At 35.9% G+C, this 21065-nt stretch overlaps 1 protein-coding gene across 1 annotated transcript in view; it reads left to right on the top strand.

Moving 5' to 3' along the window:
* LOC148956991 (glycine receptor subunit alpha-2-like) overlaps positions 1-21065 on the top strand; it is a 210468-nt gene that overhangs the window by 165968 nt on the left and 23435 nt on the right. Inside the window, exons 6-7 of the mRNA XM_089092734.1 lie at positions 4952-5086; positions 13968-14197. Coding sequence (XP_088948860.1) covers positions 4952-5086; positions 13968-14197 — 365 coding nt within the window. The remainder of the gene's footprint in view (positions 1-4951; positions 5087-13967; positions 14198-21065) is intronic.

The following is a 21065-nucleotide window of genomic DNA, read 5'->3' as shown; positions in this document are numbered from 1 at the left end:
GCCCCTCTTCAACCCCTCGCTCTTTACGCTAAAGTTTGACTCTGTCTCATAATTTTGTTTTTTAAAACAATAAAAAACTTTAGCGTAAAGAGCGAGGGGTTGAGGAGGGGACATCCCCTTCATATACGGAATAATTTCTGTTCGTTTTAAGTTTTAATGTCGCTCCTTGCTTTCAGGTAAAAAAAAACTTCTTTTTTTTATTTAATTCTGAAAAGACCAGGAATAGACTATAATAAAACGAAGAATTTTTTTAAACCAAATAATTAAGAATACTGTAAAAATAAAATAATTAGTATCCCCTTCTTTTATTTCTCTGCCGAGGATAAAAAAAAAACTTAGTACATATCTTTACTACACATGTATACGTTAGTATAGGCCAAATATAATATACAATACATTATAGATAAAACCTAATCCAAACGTAATCCAGTAATCTAAAAAAAGTGTAATCCATAAAAACAGGATTACACTTACAACAAACCTAATCCATTTCGTGTTTCCGAACAAAACTTATACTCGTTTGAAGCCCAGTTATTTTTAAATCTTTGGATGAAACAAATGATACGGAGACTATATTAAACCTAATTAAAAGGATTTTTTAAAGAGCCAAGAGCACAGAAAATGAAATCTGACAGTTTTTGGGAATCAGCAGATTTTTAATATCTGAATTTTTGCAGATGAAAAACGTTGTCGAATTGTGTTAATTAGTTTTGCTTATTTATTTTTACAACTAAACGTGGCAATGCTGACAAAATGCGGTACTGCCGTGAAAACTTCATAGCTTTGGAATAACCAAAGGCAAACAGAAAATGAAATCTGACAGTTTTTGGGAATCAGCAGATTTTTAATATCTGAATTTTTGCAGATGAAAACCGTTGTCGAATTGTGTTAATTAGTTTTGCTTATTTATTTTTACGACTAAACGTGGCAATGCTGACAAAATGCGGTACTGCCGTGAAAACTTCATAGCTTTGGAATAACCAAAGGCAAACTGTTAGAAAATAGATGTTTAGAAAAAAATCTATTGGTACCGAAATTCCAGTTTTTAGAGTTTCGGCTACTATTGAGCCGGGTCGCTCCTTACTTACAGTTCGTTACCATGAACTGTTTGATTAAACATCTGTCTACGATGTTTTCGCAGCCCGCTAGGCCCACCCCTTGAAAAATGGCACATAATGTGCCATTTTTGTGCCATATGGCACTTGAAGATGGTGGAATTCATGAAAAGCACATAGATATGAGAAACAGCTTTTGACTAAGCCATTAAGCATCTCTCGCTGATGTTCTGATAGACCACTAGCCCTGAAAAAAAAGAAAAAAAAAACAGAAAAAAGGGAGACATAGCAGTGTTACCCATACAAAAAAGTGATTTTTCTTGTTTTTCAAGGTTGGGGACTGTAATTTTCCTGAACAAGGTTTTCGACTATGCTGATTCCATAGGTACACTTTTCATTTTGATCTGACGCCATTTTTGATGGGTTTCCAGCTTTTTTTGAAATGACCATACATTTTTTTCTCAACAAACTTTTATTTTTAATACGAACCGAAATAATAGTTACAATTCCTGAATTAACGTCAGATGGCAATTTTTTTTCACAAGACAGTTTTTTCTAAACGTTTTTTTCAGCTTTTGGTTACTATGGGCCGTGGTTCACTCTTTAGTAGGTTGCAGCTCCCGCTGCAGCCATGGTATAGCTCAGAAAGACACTTTTGTTTCTAATACAGAAATATCGTCAAATTTATACAATGTAACAAAACAACCGAGTGCCTCTAAAACATTAACAAAGAATAGAAACATTAAGTTTAACAGATGAAAATACAGATAACATCAACATTCCCTTCTTTATATTATATAGCATCTACTTTAAAAACATGGCGATAAAACTTGCTATTAAAAGAATGCTTCTACTCTTCCTATAAAAAATAAAATAAATAAATAAATGTATGGATTCCATCCTAATCTTTCAAAAAATGTCCGTGCAGAATAAAGAATCCTGGTGATAAACGATGAACCGTTCATGATATGCAGGCAAGAATTCTTTTTATCCTTAAACGAAGGTACCGAAGGAAAAAACAATGGACGCTGACTATAATAAAAGGCAGAGAATCTGATAAATAAATTCCTTCCGCTCTCTCTCCTTATCGCACAAAGGATATGCTTGGTGTCTGAGAGATTGACATTATTTTCTTTTATAAGGCCTAAACGGTGAGTGGAATCCAGGCTTCTGTTTTGAATTTCTTCATGTTTTATTTGTCGATGCAATTAATCAGAACTTTTCGAATCGAAGGAATTTTGTCTCCCTCTTTTTTTGCTTTATTTTCCTGAAACAAGTAGAACAAAGGGAAGTTCTAAGAATGAAAGTTGTATTTCAATGAGTTGGAGCACTATAAGTAGTTCCAATGAGATATAGAAAATTTTTATTTGTAATTTAACAAAAATCAGAGCAATTATGAGGGTTGGAACTGTACCTTATTTGTTCCATAAAAGTTACATTAGTAAATGTCTTTTAACATTATTTTCTTTTATAAAGCCTAAACGGTGGGTAGAATCCAGGTTTCTGCTTTGAATTTCTTCATGTATTATTAGTTGATTCGGTACAATTGCGCTTAATGGTGCATAGCGCTATAGAATGTCGAAGGAATGCAGTGATGGAGACCCGTAAAGCGGGTAATTGCAATCTAAATTGAACGAAGGGCATGGTTTCTCATTGAATTTACAATATTCAAACTGTTGTTTTTTGGGGTATAGGGTGGGGAAGGTACCTAGGTTAGGTTAGGTTACGTATTTAACATATGCTATGCTTTATCCCCCGCTCCCTTAATGTGCAAACACATAGCCCAAATTTGTGTTTAAACTATTATATATTCATTCTAAATTTTTTAAAAATTAACATTAACCAAACTTGAACTCTTTCGTGTGTACCATTAAGTGCAACCCGTTGATTCCTGAAATAAGTATAAAAAAAGAGTTAGTAGTTCTAAGAATTAAAGTTGTATTTCAAAAAGTTGGAAACTGTAAAATCTTGTGACTTAAAACTTTTAGGTCTTTTTTCTGAAGTAGACTCTCTCTCTCAGGAGATTTTTAAGCCTATGGGGTTTCTGAAAGGCAGTTTCATTTATCTCCAGAAGAATATGAAATACTATTATACCTTGCAAAATCATATCACCGATGTAGACCAATGAAACTAAACACGCTTCTTTCTAGGGAGCTACTAAAGAGCTACTAAACACGCTTCTTTCTAGGGAGCTACTAAGGAGTAATCTCTTTTTTTCTTTTTTCTCCAGCACTTTTTTACCCCTTTTTTCTCCAGAACTCACTTTTTTTCTCTTGTCTCACGCTTTTAGTGTAAATTCTTAGGGAATTAATTAACATAAAATATTTAGAACTTATTAACCTATAACTAGTTTATGCTAATACTCAGGTTATGCTTGTTTTTTTTCCTGCTAAATCAGAGCCCAATATAACTAGCCTACTTTTGCGTATAGCTCCGTGTAAAGTTTGCCTAACTACCCAAACTTTGCAACCAGCCAAATATTCTCAAATTTTTGCAAACTTTTAACAAAGATCAGAAGTCATGCATCAAAAATCGCATGCATCATTGTTACAAATAAGATTTCAAGTGCTATCCCCAGCCCCCTCAAGACTTTGGTCTTGAGGGGCCAAGTCTTTGGTCGAAAATTGGCGGTAAATAAGACCAGTTTCATCAAAGCTAAAATACTCCAAAGACTTAGGCCGTATAATTTCTGGAGAGGAATCATTCGATTCAAAATCTTAATTTCTACTGACCTTTCTTAATTACCATTTAAAATATTCTTTCAGGGCAGGGTCGTTACTAGCCAATTCTTTTTTTTTTAGGGGGGGGGGGAGCAAGAGATTTTACCGACTGGCTGGTCTTTTCTACCAACTGTCTTTTTCAAAAATTAGTATAATCTCCGTTTCGAATACAAAATGTAAAATTACTGCACGAGTCGGTAAAACCGCTGCATTTACCAACCGAGATTCAGATTTCGGTACATATCATATCACTATTCTAATGCTGTTTATTTAACCAAATGGAAAATTGTGGCACCACCCGTAAAACCACGGCAGGAGTCAGCAAAACTGATGCGTTTACCGACAGAGTTCAAAATTTCTGTTGATGACATGTCTCTATTTTCGTGGTCTTTTTTGAACCGAAGAAACAATTTTAACGACGTCCGAAAAATCGTGGCACGAAGCGCCACGATTTTACCGACTTCTTTTTTTACCGAGTGACCAAAAACATTTGGGAGGTCCTCCCCTCCCCCTTATACTTGACGGCCCCACTCCAGGGAGGACGTAACCCCACATTCCCTGGGGTATGGGTGGTACAATACGGAAGTTGCCTACTATCCAAAACTAGATTATTAGAATGGAGTTATATAAACGCCCAATTAGGCATACGTTATATTAAGCGATTCATTCTTATAATACTATGTTTTTCCTGCTTTTGATTCTGTGTTTCTCTCCTTTTCATAGGCTCAATAAACTTTGATAGTTGTATGAGGTCATACCAACTGTTAGCTTTTTCGTCATGCAATGTACAGTAGAAAGAATAGTTATGACATTTATTCAAAACTTCCTTAGTTTGTTACTTTGCAAGTTCCGAGATTATAGACTTGCTAAAAAAAAGTGAACAATTATATCGGTTGCACCTTTTTTTTAGTAAAATTAGTTCTATCATCTTCAGTCCAATGAAAAGTAAATACTAATAATAGTAGCAAAAAAAACCTGTGAATATATGTCGGCTCTGATTGCTCAGTCATGCGAATTATGTTTACTAGTTGGGCGAACTTCAGCTTTTGTGCGATAGGTCATGATGAATTCTATTTTCTCCTTAGATGTGACTAAAGTTTCACCAAGGCAAAGTATAAACAGCTAGAATCCCTGTAAAAAAAAAAAAAAAACTGCACTTCCTATTTACTGTTTCAGTGTCACATACCACTGATGACCTGGTGTTCGAATGGGATCCAATTGTACCCTTGGTTGTTGATGACAAGATCGAGCTACCTCAATTAGACCTTGTTGATAATATTACTGGAGATTGCACTCATGTCTATGCAACAGGTAGGCTATGTGTTTTATTTTGTCCAAACATGTATGAAGTTGTCATTCTCTAACGTATGGACTCACCCTTAAATCCGAAGCTTTTGACAGTGAACATGTTTCATTTTGTAATGTCACCATAAAAGTTATTGAAACTAAACTTAGTTTTTGAATGGCCCACAACAAGCCAAGCTTCTTGGGCCAAATAACTTTTCTTTGCGTTTGTAATAGGGTTTTAGTTAGACCCCGGCGCCGCGCCTATGAGGGAAGACTGGTGGCGGCGGGGCCAAAAACAGTACGCCGCGCCGCGCCGCCGGTAAGATGTCGGTGGCGCGCTGCTGGTAAGATGTCGGCGGCGCGCCGCCGGCGTGATCAATGTTGACCGCAAACATTAATGTTTTCATCAGTCTTTCTCAAATCACAGCTTAAATTTACAACAGATTCGAGCCTATTCATGAGTTCAAAAATTCACAAGTCGCTGGCTGGAAACTGGTCATCTTCGTTATTCATCAAGAGAAGTAGAAATCTGGTAGAAACGAAATGACTGTGGCGTTTCAGAACCCTTGCATAATACGAGTAGTTGAAGTATCTATTAGTTATGCATTCTTAACATAAATAATCATCAAAATTAGTAGTTTTTTTTTTCATCGAACATTACTGCATACAAAACTTCAAATACCATATCACAAAATTCGTCAGTTATCTGGGTAAAAACTTTGAACTTAGAAGCTTAATTTTTTCATAATGCCCTTTGTCTATATCTGTTTTGTCACCTTTAAAACAGTTGAAATGGCCAACTTGATATTGATTGTTTTTTTTTTGCTCTTTTGGATTCTTTAAAAGACTTCTTCTATTAAAAACTGGTTTATAATTACAATTTAAAAAAAATGCATTTTAAAGTTTTTTGGCTTCTTTATAGAATATATGTCATGTAGGCTAAGGCTGAACTGCTGCTTTTTTATTGCTTTTGGCTGCTCTTCTGGATATTATTCGTTTTTTTTCTTTTGTGGATTCATTCCAAATTATAAATTGATAAATACCTAATATCAGTCAAATTATAAACTGCATCTTAAAGGAGTAAATTTATCAAATTGAAAAATACATGATGAGCACTTCACATCAGAACACTTCAATTACAATGAAACAAAAAACACTTAATGGTTAATGGAAAAACACGTAATGACCAGAAGGACCTGACCAGGTAATCAGGAAAATCAAGATACTAAACCACACGAGAAGGAAAAGCTCCGACTTTGCGGTTGACGCAACAAAGAATTGCCGCAAAATGAATTTGAAGTCAACCAAACGCCGCCGCCTCTGCCGGCGGCGGCGCGCCTTAGGTGCGCCGTTGGTGTTACGACTCTTCGGCGGCGTTCGACCGGGCCTCTCGTCGACGGCGTTCGGTCGATCCGCCGGCGCGGCGCCGGGGTCTAGTTTTAGTATTAATAAAATGATTGATTGATTGATTGATTGATTGAATAGTAACGATTTTGTAATTTCATGACTTCCAAGAATGCGTCATTAATCTGAGAAAAGCTTAAATTTTCTTTTTTAGATAAATATATACTTTTCTTTTTTTGATGGTATTGGCAACTCATTCCTATTCAAAAAAAAAAAAAAAAAAATTATATCACGAATAGAAACCAGATATGAACAGATACCAAAGTTCTTTTTTGGAACTAGACCATTGAATCCTTCTCATTTTTGGAATCTAATATCAAGCCTATTTTTGAAAACTAAATATTAAACCATTTTCTAGCAATGAAAACTGAGTAAATACGACTCATGCGAGCGGTAACCAAAACATTTAAGATATAGAAGTTTTGAACTAATATATGCATACAATAAACCTCAGTTTTATTCTGATCCAAAGTCTATGAGGTCTAATAAAATTAAAAGTGCCCATCAATATTTATTAACAGTAAAAATCCATAATTTTAAAAGGAGAAGATCCAATCTATATGAAAATTGCGTCACCAACAAATCTTGGACCTCCTAACAGAAATTTTAGCACTTAACTATAAATAATAGCCATTTCATAAATTTCTTATTACGGATGTGTATTTCTTTGTTTATTAATTTGATAACGTGTCACACAAAAGACAAAAAAACGGAGCTACAAATGAAGAAAAGAGCAAAGGGAAAGCCAAAAACTAAAGAGTTGAGTAGATTACCGTGTCGGTACTGATAGTCCAAATATTGAAATTGTATTGAGAATCGACAGAAATTGTAAATAGAATATTTTTTCCCACTGTATTAATGGGGTCGACAATGTTAATTTTTTTTTTTAATAAGATAAAAATAATTTCGGGCCTTTGTAGGCCAATGTAGAAAATAGATAGGTATAAACATATGACCAGTTCCCATCATAAGGAGACATGTTAAAAAAAAGCAATTCTTACTTCATAATATGCAAAATTATTCTAGTTATCATATTTTCCTGGGGGAGCACCACTATCCTCACCATTTTCCTTTTTTTTTCAGTCTTTCAACCACATTTTTCAATATTTTGTCTTTTCTCCAAGTCTTGAAAATCGTTTATTAAACGAATACCCAAGAACTGTCTAGCTAATCTAACCTAACCTAAATTTATTAACATTAGTCTATTTCTATTATTTTGATAGATGGTAGTGATGCTGTTTAGCTTTCATATATAAAATATTTTAAAACGGAAAAATGCAGTCAATTATGTTTATTTTTTAAAATTTTCTTTAAAATATTTGTACAACAGTAAAAATAGTGAGGATAAAGGTGCTCCCCAGGAAAATATGTTAACTAGGATCAGTTTGCTTATAAAGAAGTAAGAACTGTTTCCTTAACATGTCTCCTTATGATGGGGACTGGTCCTAAATGTATACCAATAGTTGTTAAAACGAAAGAAAATATGACAAAGCTTTGACTCGCCTAAGTCTGTAAATAGTTTCCAAAAAGGTGCAATTTACAGACAATGAGATAGGATAATTCATTTATAAATTTTCTGAAATAAGACAACGGTTGAAGTATATCTTATTTGTGACAGAGATGCAAACGATATGTCAACTCGATGCTCAATGTGAGCAATTATAACTTGTCGTGTGAGCCTTAGCCACGAACCAAATCGGAGAGTGTTATAAGTAATTTTATTAGCTGGCTTGATCTTGCAGTTCCCAATATGGATGTCCAGTGATCAAGGTCATATCCAGCGGGGGTTAGGGGGGTTGACCCCCCCCACCCAAAATGTTTGTCTCACTTGTAGAAACGTAAAAAAAGTGGATATGAACAAAATTTTTATGCGTTTTGAGGTTTTTAGTGTTACCCAACCCCCCCCCTCCCCCCCCCCCGAAAAAAATCTTTGTATAAAACACCCCCCGAAAAAAAATTCTGGATAAGGCCCTGCCCCTGGTGGTAATTGCTGTGAGTTGATAAAAGCAAATTTGGACTTTCAGTCGTTTAAATTGAAACTAATCTTCGCTTACTTAGAATATTGTGCTACAAAAACCTTACTATTGCGCTGAATAGTCTAACTTAAATTCAGAATACTGCTTGGCCAGCAGATGCGGGACAAGTAAAGACCAGCAATAATGAAAGACAAAATACCAGCAAAGCCTTTCTAAACGTTAATAAATATCAGGGCTGGATAGCCATGAAGCAAGGCCATCACCTTTAGACATAGAATTAATTATGAGACATATAATTAATTATGAACTTAAGTCACAAGTACATAATGTCGAAAGGCTTTTGTATACAAAAGGGAATACCACCCCGCGGTTCTGGTATGAAGTGGTATAGCAGTGTGAATCAGAGATCCGAAGTCTTACGTACATATTGACCTGTAGGTACGTGACTTTTGAGTAACATCGTCAATAAATGCGTCTGTGATGGCAGGCTAAGTATGGCTAGAGCCAAAACAAGGTTGGAATCGGAATTGAAACGGTAGAATATAACATTTTGCGTTAATATGGTCAGTTAAAGGTGACAAAAATGTTTGAAAATGTAGTATGGTAGTAACTGTTAGATAGATATGTAACTGAACAAGTAGCATCTAGAGGTTAATTTGATTAATTCGGAATGGAGGTAAGAATGCAAATTACGAAGAAAGAATGAAGGCTTCAGTTTGTCGGACAGTAATCATCTGCATGAGAAGAGCAATATGGTTTACCAGTAGCTCGCTACCATGGAAATTTGAAGAGCACTTACCCTATCAATACTGGAGGCTTCTCACATTTGAGGCGTCAGACTTGTGAGTTGTCAGAAACTACAGAGTTGTCAGAAGGACAACTAGATAGAAAATTATTAAGCTTTTCTTCTAATTCAGACTAGCGGGTAGCATCAGACAAAGGTAACTCAGTAGGAAAATAAGAATTTGATTTGGAATCTGAAACATTTTAGGTATATGGGTAGCTTTGGTAGGGCCCTTAGAATCATTTGTCGAGAACGAACTTCGGGACTGAGAATCTTGCTTGGACGTATTTTCAACTAATTTACTAAAATGGGAAGATTTTTACAATCTGTCTTTTGACATAAAGACGAACATAAAAAACCCACCCATACAAGGGAAGTCATATGGGAGTCATTTCTGATCTCAAAACAGGTATTTTCCTAAGCTTTAACAAGGCTCGAGATGTTTGACTAATGCTTTGTGACACCCCAATGGACACGTATGAGACACAAACTGAGTTTTTCTGCCCGTTACAGGGAATTGGAAATTTGGTTAGGATAGACATTAAGCATAACGTTTATTTCGTCTACATCAGCTTGTGGGCTTTTAAAAAGTAGCTGGAATAGATAATGGATTTTCTTCTTGGTAGGTGGAGTCTTAAACGGCTTTGAATAAATCGTGTCTTATATTTTTCCAGTTTCCATAGAAGTAGGTTCTAGGATTGATAGAGCTGTGAAAAGAAAGAAAATTGAGGATATACACAAGGAAAGATGTGGATAGTGAAAGGTGGTCTGGTAGCTTGAAGTTCGTGACGACTACAACAGGGTATATCTGAAGAGGAAAAAAGGCTAGATACTTCACTGTATTGGTGTATGAAAGTGAGTTCGAGTCCTATCGTTAGCCTTCTAGGCCAATAGTCAAAAATACCAATTAAAACAGAAGCAGTTACTGACAAGATACTAATTATACTGTAGTTGAAATCTTTTAAAATAATACCACACTTACCTAACCGTGTGATTTTATAAAGGAAAGACCGTAGCCTCTCACGCAAAAAAAATAAACAGGAACTCCAAAAGGCATTATAGCCATCTACCGGACGATGAAAGTTAACATTTACACTCTCTTCTTTGCGAACAGCACGAATGAATCAAATGAATCAAAATACTAGAAGAAAGGGAAGTATTAACATAAGTGCAATAATACCCAATGGACAATCTCTGAAGGTGGACGGTTTAGTATACATCTAGTAATGAACAGAATTATTATGAACTTTGGGCAGCCCCAAAAGTTCTCACTAAAATTGGGTCTTTGGCAACATTGTCAGTTCTCTTAGGGATATAGAGTTGGGATAGCAGTCTTCTAATTTCAGACCCTTGGGAATCTAATGTCGGGATATCAGCTTGATAATTTTGATCATCCAGAATCTTTTTCTTTGACCTTTTTGATCAGAACCTCATTTTTTTTAACCTCTCGATACTGCTACGCAGTGTCGATACGGCCACGATTTGATGCTACAAAATTCGTAGTATTGAATTTTCGATACTGCCCCGCAGTCTTTATTTTGCTAGAATAAGACTTTACATGGAACAGATTAAAAATGATTGTATACTTGTATCATTGACCATCTTCTTTAGTATATTGGAGTTAAAATTATATTTTTTGGCTCTCTTTCTCAGAAATATTTTGCTAATCTAAGGCAAGTTTCGCTAGATGTAGTACTAATTAACGAGAAAATCTTGAATATCCTCACTTAATTTATTCGATCCTTAAATTAAATGATAGAATGTCTTATGCAGATCAGAAATAAAATGAAGTTTTAAAGGAATAAAATACTAAAAAATACTTATCTATTAGTTTTAGTTATGTGCGCGAAATAGTTCCTGACTAACTATAAAATGCATCTAAACAAGTTTACGTAAAATAATCTTCGAATTATAAATAGAGGAACTAACTCTCAAGTTTCTCGTTTCTAATTAGAAAATGTAACAAATGTAGCAAAAGCTAACAAAAGCTATCAAGCACATGCTTGCTTGATAGGTTTATAACTACATTCCTTTTCAAATTTCTAATGAATACTCAAGTAGGTGAAAACTATGCGATCGATATGGGTTCGCTGAATAAGAAGTGACAAGATCCATTCTTTAAGTGATGGTACATAGACGACCATTAATATATAGAGATTATTACTATTAATTCTTTAACATAGCCTCTATGAGCCCTTTTAAATAAAAATAACTTATTTACACGGATTTACACAGACAAATAATATATGAGGTACAATGTGTGGGGAAGGTTGCTAATTGCTAGGAAGGTGTTTTCCCTGTTTTTGACGTTCCTTAGTAATGCAAAGGTTGATGGTCACAGGTCGAACTTACTGCGATACATGAATTGTATAGTATATTAAGACCATTGCAAGTTTTCTGAAGGCTCCTTACCTTAGTTTTAAACTTTTTGACATTTCGTAATGAAGAGTAACCTAAGTCCACGCTAACTATTCCTTATAAATCACTGCACTATCGAGCCCCCTAAGTCCAACTCAGCTAAGCACGATCATTTTACACCCCAGTTTATTCAAAGTTTATTTCAATACCCTTTCCATTTGGATTCAATATCTTGTATGGCTCCTTGTATGGCTCCTTCTCTGCTTATGGCTCCTTTTCTCTTCATTTGGGTATGACTCACTTTTCATTTGCAGCCAAATGGATAGGTAAAAACGCAGGCTTCGGTAATTTGTCATCTTTCATCCATATAACGTGGCTTAAAATTTTTAGCCACTCATTTATTGTTATCCTTTGAATTGGAATCCAAAAATACTTTTTGTAGAGCTTACTGTTTGATTTACGGTCGATAAAACGTATAAAAACTTGTCTAATATTCCTTTGGAAAACATTTAACAATTCCTCTTCGGCTTTCGGAGTGCCAACATCATAAGGCCTTGCTTGACCACTGTTATGACTGTTGCTTCCAATATCCTAACCTTAGTTCACCGACTTGTATTCTTTTTCTCACTAACATTTTTTTAACTGTATAAAAAGCCCTGAACCTAAGCTATTCTACCTTTTACTTTTTCACTGCATCCGCCACCTTTCCTAATAATCATACGATGCTACCGATATTTTATGCCAACGCCACTAATTTCCAAACCAATTTTTTCTAGAAACTCCCTCATTTCACTAACATTTTATCTAGGACAATAAATGATCAGTATAATTAAAGTCAAGGAGACTATAACATCCCATTCGGTATCATGCTCTCCTGTATTTTTTTGTGTGCTTCTTAAGGTAAAGTCTCTCAAAAGTCCTGACAGACTTTAAGACAGACTTAAGTCCTTATTCCAAACTAACTAATTACTAGCCTCGCTTCCAATCTTAGCTTTGGCGATATTATTCTCATGCACACTTTATGCCCCAATCACTTTAATGCACTTACCTAGTATAAACAGTCAGTAATAACGAACTGCAAGTAAGGAGGGACTCGGGCCAATAGTAACTAAAACTCTAAAAAAAGAATTTTGTCAATAATGAAAAGATCAAAGAACGGTATTTTTATACTGGTTCCAAATGTATAAAAATCTATTAAGTTCTATATTACCCAGCAAAAGCTACGAGTCAGAGAAAATGAAAAAAGGGGGAGGGGAAAATGCATCTTCAGAAGTAACTTAATCTTAATGAAAATCACAACGTTGAGCTTGTCGCATCTGAATTCTACTGTAGAGGCTTCAAGCTCTTATGTATGAAAATGTGGAATTTCACATTTTTTTCCAGAAGAAAGATCACAGTGGCTTATTTATTGTTTTTCCGTTTTATTTCTTGAATGATGACGGTATTTAACAAATGGTCCTAGAAAATTGGGAGACGGCTTATTCGAAAGGAATTAAAAGTTAAAGTATATTTTTAATAGCCTCAAAGATTGTACCATCGGAAAGTGGCACCATTTTGTGGCAACAAACTACAATTTTGCTTCAAAAGAACCAAGTTGCTATTGACTGAGAACTCTCATTCAATGGAAAAGTAGGAGAAACTGTATATTGAACTTCTCAGTTACAGAGGAAGTAAAGTCGCATCATAACCCATTCGAACCAGAAAAGTAACGTTGTCCATATAAGATGAACGGTTTATATGGATTTTTAATTAAATGCTTCATTTAACTAAGTTGCCAGGCTACTTCATGAAGTAATGTTTAGTGATGCATAGCTACTTATCAGTGCATGAAGAAGGATGAGTGGGGGGGGGAGATGACTAAAAATCATATTTCAATGTACATATTGTTTAACTTTCAATAATGCTTCAAAAAAAATAAGTTGTGAGGGGGCGGCGGGTGGGAATTAATCTCATCTTTCTTCATTTAGACTAATCTTGAATAAAGGCACTGTGCGACAATAACTCTTTCTCCTTGCAGAAAAGTGGTTCTGACATTTATTTTAAAACTTCATTTAGCTAAACTAATTTGCTTCAAATTTTATAAATTATATATATATATATATATATATATATATATATATATATATATATATATGTACTCGACAGATTGCTTGTTAGAGTCAAGCTATGGATTATTTATTCCTTGTTCTTTTTTAAAGAACAACATTTTAAAATTAATTTTAATACTAACATCGTTTACCATGTACGGCCTACTCTAAGGAATGTAAATTTTTGTGCGAAGTTTGACAATATACGGCCTGCCCTGCGGCATATATATTCTTGTCCAAACTCTAAAATTGACAACTTCTAAGTGCTCGTTTTAGTAATTTTTATATAATTCCAGGAAATTTCACTTGCCTCGAAATAATATTCACCTTTAAACGGCGACTAGGATATTATTTATTCCATACATACGTTCCAACATGTTTAATTGTTATCATGTCATGGATATCATTTTGGATAAGACCTGAGGCTGTTCCGGCTCGAGTTACTCTAGGTGTTACATCTCTGCTTACTCTATCAACTCAACATGCCAATTCACAGAAATCACTGCCCCCTGTCTCCTACATAAAGGTATTCTTCTTTTTATTCGTCTTCTGCTTTTCAGGATCGTGATAAGATTTTTCATTTTCAAGACCCTCTGAAATCTCAGAACACTTAAGTTTAAAAAAAAAAACCTTTTAAAAATATTTTTCTATTGGATATTATGTGAATACGATTCAGTCCTGGAAATCTTTTAGGATTTTACAAGGGAGGGGAGAAGGGATCCGGGAGTGTCATTCTGAAAGAAAAGCAAAACAGGCAAATTATATGGAAAATATAGAGGGAATTATAAGAATATGAAGATTTAGGAGGGGATAGTCCTGAAGGCCCCTCCCTTCTGCGTAAGTGCCCTTATTTGAACCTCACTCCAGGGAAAATATATTTCTGAATATTTAACAGCAAAAGGAAACGATCTATAAAATCTGAAAAAATCAGAAACTCCACATTTTTGTTTTTGCTTTTTGTGGGCAATAAATTTACATTATTGTTATTTTCAGTTCTACTCAGTTTTTAATATTAAATGCCAAAGATACCAATGATATGCTATACATAGTATGTAAAACTGAGACTGTTTCCAGTTTGGCTCCCTCTAGGTGCTGCAATTCCAATTTGCTCCATCAACAGAACATACCAATTAATACAAATTGCTGCCTTCTGTCTTCTATATAAAGATTGGTCTTTGTTTTATAATTCTACTGCTTCTTAGGGGTTTCATCTTGATTTGAAAACGGAGCAATCCAATTTTTGTAAGGAAAGTGAAATGCAAGTGAAAATGTTGATCCCTAAGCTGTAGTTCAGGGAATAGAATTTTTGTCTTGAAGTTTTTGGGGAACTTGTTCCACAAAACTTTCTACAGCAGTTTAAAGTCAATAAAAGACTAAGACGGGCAATCGTTAGTTTTCGCTCAAAGTTCAGAAAATTGAATAAGAAGGAAAAATTCAATCTTTTATTCAGATTTAAAACGTGTTTAAGTTACTTTTTTCTTCCAATTAATTAAAAAACTTTTTCCATAAAATAAGTTTTTAAAAAAAACTAGAGAACTCCATTAAACCAAAAATGAGCGAAAATAAAATCAAATAATCTACCAAGCGTGAAACTACCACAAATTAGCATCGATGAATAAATTAAACCAAAAACGAACAGAAATTACAATAAATAACCGAGTCAAACTCAAAACCAGATGAAATTAACATGAGTAGGGCTCAAAACCCCTATGCCTTCCCAAGGCCAGAACATAATTTGCACTTTACTGAAAAAATATAAATGTTTTCACTTTTATAACTTTAATAAATCAAATAATATTAACATTTTGATTACTAAATATCAGTATATGTATATTAAACTGACAATGCACACTCATTTGTCAATGGAGTTCTTTAAATTTCTTTGAAAAAATTATTTTGTGGAAAAAGCTTTTTTGATTAATTTCTTTTCGTTTTATTCGGCATAATCTTTTCAGGGAAAAAGAAAATGATACTTTAATTTTTTTTTTTTTTAAGACTTTATAGTTTGGACTGCTATTTGTATGCTGGAGAAAGATTTTCAGCAATTTTTAACAACATACACCGTTTTAAAAATCTGGACACAAATAGTATTGTTTAATTTCCTGAACTTTCAACTACACTGAACAAAATGGATATCTCAAAATTTTGATTGGATGTGTTTGGGAAAATAGTGGGCGTGAGAGGGGCGTTAGTCGCTCCCCAATCACTTTCAACTATTAAAAAGGCACTAATCATTTCAATTTCCAATTGAATGAGCCTTTTTGAAGTTTCTACGACAACGCTTTCAATAAAAACCTTATATGCCCACAGGGCATAACTTACAACCCTTGCCCTGAGGGTTGTGGTGGGGAGGTGTTGTCATCCTTAAAGACCTAATTTCCAAAACTTTCAACTACGTTGAATCAAATGGCTATCTAAAAATTTTGATTGGATGTGTTTGGGGAAAAGGTGGGCATGAGAGGGGGGTTAGTGACCCTCGAATCACTTTCGACTATTAAAAAGGGCACTAGACCTTTGAATTTCTCATCGAATGAGCCCCTTTTTAATTTTTTACGACAGCTTTCAGTAAAACCTTAAATACCCCCAGGGCATAAACTATAATCCTTGCCCTCAAGACTGTGGGGGAGCGTCCAGCTCAAAATTATAATTTCCTAAACTTTGAACTACATGGAACAAAATGGCTATCTCAAAATATTTATTGGATGTGTTCGGGGAAATGGTGGGCGTGGAAGAAATGTTTGTTGCCTTCCAATCACTTTCGACCATTAAAAAGGGCACTAGCCATTTCAACTTCCAATCGAATGAGCCTTTTTTGAAGTTTCTACGACAACGTTTTCTATAAAAACCTTATATGTCCCCAAGACATAACTTACAACCTTTGCCCTGAGGGCTGTAGGGGGTTGTCATTCTCAAAGACCTAATTTCCAGAACTGAAAACTATGTTGAACAAAATGGCTATCTCAAAATTTTGATGTGATGTATTTAGGAAAAGGGTGGGCGTTAGAAGGGGGTTAGTTGCCCTCCAATCACTTTTGACTAATAAAAAGGGCACTAGCCCTTTGAATTTCCAATCGATGATTCAGTTTTGAAGTTTCTACGTCAATGCCTTCTATAAAAACCTCATATTTCCCCAGGGCATAACTTACAACCCTTGCCATGAGGGCTGTGGGGAGTGTCCTCCTCAAAAATATAATTTTTATGTGGAAATGAACTAGGCTGAACAAAATGGCTATCTGAAAATTTTGATTGGATTTGTTTCGAGAAATGGTAGGCGTGGAAGGGATGTTAGTCACCTTCCAAGCACTATCGACTATTAAAAAGGGCACAAGCCCCTCCAATTTCCAATTGAATGAGCCCTTTTTGAAGTTTCTACGACAACTTCTTCGATACAGTGCCCTGCTCTAAAGAAAAAAATAATAAATAATACATTGTGCCAACATCGTTCTTATATGCCCTCAGGGCATAACTTAAAACCCTTGCCCCGAGGGTAATGGGGGATTGTCCTCCTCAAAAACATATTTTCTATCTGCAAATCAACTACGCTGAACAAAATGTCTCTCTCGAAATTTTGATTGGATGTGTTTGGGGGAATGATGGGTTGGGGGGGGGGCAAATTGCCCTCCAATCACTTTCGACTATTAAAAAGGGCACTACCCACTCCAATTTCAAACCGAATGAGCCCTTTTCGAAGTTTCTACGACAACTCCTTCGATACGAAGTGCCCTGGTATGGAAAAATAAAATAAACAATACATTGTGCCGACATCGTTCTTTACTTAGGCAGCGCGATTGCGCTGCCTATGAAAATGTCTGGCCTTCCAGTCACTTTTGACTATTAAAAGGGGTACTAGCCCTTTCAATTTCAAATAGAATGAGCCTTTTTTGAGTCTCTACGACAGCACTTTCTATAAACACCTTATATACCCCCGGGGCATAAATTACAACCCTTCCCTTGAGGGCTGTCAGGGTATTGTCATCCTCAAAGACATAATTTCCGGACCTTTCAACTACGTTGAACGAAATGATTATCTCAAATTTTTGATTGGATGTGTTTGGGGAAATGGTGGGTGTGAGAGGAGGGTTACTTGCCCTCCGATCACTTCCGACTATTAAAAAGGCCACTAGCCGTTTCAATTTCCTATCGAAAGATTCCTTTTTTAATTTTCTACGACAACGCTTTCTAAAAAAAAACCTTATATGCCCCCAGGGCATAAATTACGACCCGTGCCCTGAGGGCTGTGGAGGGAGTGTCATCCTCAAAAACATAATTTCCAGACTTCTCAGCTACGCCGAACAAAATGGCTATCTCAAAATTTTGACTGGATGTGTTCGGGAAATGGTGGGTGTGAGGGGGTGTTAGTTATTCTCCAATCACTGTCGCGTGTTCAAGAATGCATAAGCCCTACAAATTTCCAATCGATTGAGCCCTTTTTGAAGTTTCTACAACATTATTATCTATAAAAACCTTATATCCCACATGGGCATAACTTACAACCCTTGCCCCGAAGGCTCTGAAGAGATTATCATCCTAAAAGACCTAATTTCTAAAACTTTTAACTACGTTGAACAAAATGGCAATCTAAATCTTTTGATTGGATGTGCTTGGGGAAAAGGTGGGCGTGAGAGGGGGTTAAGTTGCCCTCAAATCACTTTCGAATATTCAAAAGGGCACTAGCCTTTTGAATTTCCAATCGAATGAGTCCTTTTTCAAGTTTCTACGACAAAGCTTTCAATAAAAACCTTATATGGCCCCAGGACATAACTTACAGCCCTTACCATGAGGGCTGTGGGGAGGGGGGAGTGTCATTCTCAAAGATATAATTTCCGGACCTTTCAACTACTTTGAACAAAATGCCTATCTCAAAATTTTGATTGGATGTGTTTAGATAAATGGTGGGCGTGGAAGGGGTGTTAGTTGCCTTCTAATCACTTTTGACTATTAAAAAGGACACTAGCCCTTTATATTTCCAATCAAATGAGCCCTTTTCGAAGTTTCTACGACAACACTTTCTATAAAAACCTTAAATGCCCCCAGGGCATAACTTAAAACCCTTTCCCTGAGGGCTGCGGGGGGGGGGGGTCATCCTCAAAAACCAAATTTCCAGAACTTTCAACTACGTTGAACAAAATGGCTATCACAAAGTTTTGATTGGATTTGTTTGAGGAAAAGGCGGTCGTGAGAGGGGGGTTAGTTGCGCTCCAATCACTTTCGACTATTAGAAAGGGCACTAGCCCTTTGAATTGCAATCGAATGAGCCTTTTTTGAAGTTTTCACGACGACATTTTCTATAAAAAACCTTGTATGCCCCCAGGGCATAACTTACAAACCTTGTCCTGAGGACTGTGGGGGAGTGTCCTCCTCAAAAACATAATTTCTATCTGGAAATCAACTAAGCGGAACAAAATGGCTATCTCAAAATTTTGATTGGATGTGTTTGGGGAAATGGTGGACGTGGAAGGGGTGTTAGTTGCCTTCCAATCACTTTCGACTATTAAAAAGGGCATAAGCCATTCCAATTTTCAATCGAATGAGCCCTTTTCAAAGTTTCTACGTCAACTCATTCGATAATAATATGTGCCAACATCGTTCTTTACTTAGGCAGCGCGATTGCGCTACATAGGATTTTTAAACAGGTCATTTTGATAAACCTGTAAGGATGTATATTTCTACTGTAGAAATTATAAATTCTTATCGTAAACACTTTACTATAAAATTAATTCTGGAATGATGTAAAACTTAATACTAGTAGTAAGCGCCCAATTACCATTGAATACACATTTACTTTCACAAGCCTGAGGCATGGATATGTGTGTGTATTTTCAAGTAATTGGGTTACCAGGGCCAGTGACCTATTACTATGAGCTCTACATGGGTTGGCAGACAGGTTTTCTATTATGACACCAATTTTTTGGAGGTCAAACTCATGGATACATGTTTATTTTTTTTTATTTTTCTTAAAATGGTATTTTTTCAATGAAGCCCATAGCAGTTTGCAGAAACCCGTGAATGTAGGACTAAAAGTCCGTTCGTAGTATATCTGAATCCAATTACTAATCAAGTTAGTGTAACCGCCATTTTTTGATCTGGTTAGGAGGGGTATAATCTGGTTTGGTTCGTTATTGCGAGAGGGTTACTCAATTTACATCTTACTGTTAACTGGGCGATGACTTAGTCTAATTGCGTAGGAACTAAAGGAACATTTGAAGGTGGAGAAAAAAGGGGTAATTAGTGATTGGATAATTTTAACAAGAAATGACTGAAGAGTGTTTTGGAGGAGATGGGATGAATGTTTACTGTATAATACACAAGTGATGTTTTGCACACTGTTGTCAATTTTAAATAGTTTAGAAATAAAAAAAAATAACAAGAAATGACTGAAAAGTGTTTTGGGGGAGTTGGGTTGCACGATGGTTGACTTGCACGTGGGTTCAGTTACATGGGGATTCAGTTACACGGGGATTAGTTAAATGGGTTCGAGTTGCACGAGGATTCAGTAGCACGGAGGTTCAGTTGTACGGGGTTTCGGTTATACAGGGGTTCAGTTACATGGGGGGTTCAGTTGCACGGGGGGGTATCTGCTATAAAAACACTTCATTCTAAATAAATTGTAGGTACAAAAAGATTTATAGGCCCTTAATTTAGGTATCTGACTATCTCGTAATGGCTACGAACTGCTAAAAATCTTGATATCTGCTATAAAAAACACTTCATTCTAATTTAGAAGAGGATTTGAGGGTGAAACTCTTTGGTCGTTATAATACACAAGTTCCATTTGAACAGTGTTGTGAGGTCCCTTACGACAACCCCAAAGGGCTCCGATCCCCCACCCCAACCCCGAATGAAGCCCACGGTCCTCAAAGGTTATCTGGGCTCCCAAAGGGCCACCGGCGCCCCAATGGCTCCTGAGTCCCCCATTATAATAATTTTTAAGGCTTTATTATATGTTTTCGGAACAAATTATTATTTTAGGGAATTATTTCGGTGAAACAGTTAGAGACATTTTAAAAGATGATTTAAAAGATGATTTTAGAAGAGGACTTGAGGGTGAAACTCTGTGGTCGTTATAATACACAAGTTCCATTTGAACAGTGTTGTGAGGTCCCATACCACAACCCCAAAGGGCTCCGATCCCCCCACCCCAACTCCGAGGGAAACCCCCGGTCCTCAAAGGTTCTCTGGGCTCCCAAAGGGCCCCCGGCGCTCCAATGACTCCGTGAGTCCCCCATTATAATACCTTTTAAGGCTTTATTATATCTTTTCAGAACAAATTATTATTTTAGGGAATTATTTCGGCGAAACAGTTAGAGACATTTTAAAAGATGATTTTAGAAGAGGACTTGAGGGTGAAACTCTGTGGTCGTTATAATACACAAGTTCCATTTGAACAGTGTTGT

The sequence above is a fragment of the Artemia sp. Qi Xiang Cuo genome, chromosome 1, assembly GCF_049724085.1.
Source record: "Artemia sp. Qi Xiang Cuo chromosome 1, ASM4972408v1, whole genome shotgun sequence".
Classification (NCBI taxonomy): Eukaryota; Metazoa; Arthropoda; class Branchiopoda; order Anostraca; family Artemiidae; genus Artemia; species Artemia sp. Qi Xiang Cuo.
The sequence above is the reverse complement of the archived record's forward strand: the minus strand, read 5'-3'. Positions and strand labels throughout refer to the sequence as shown.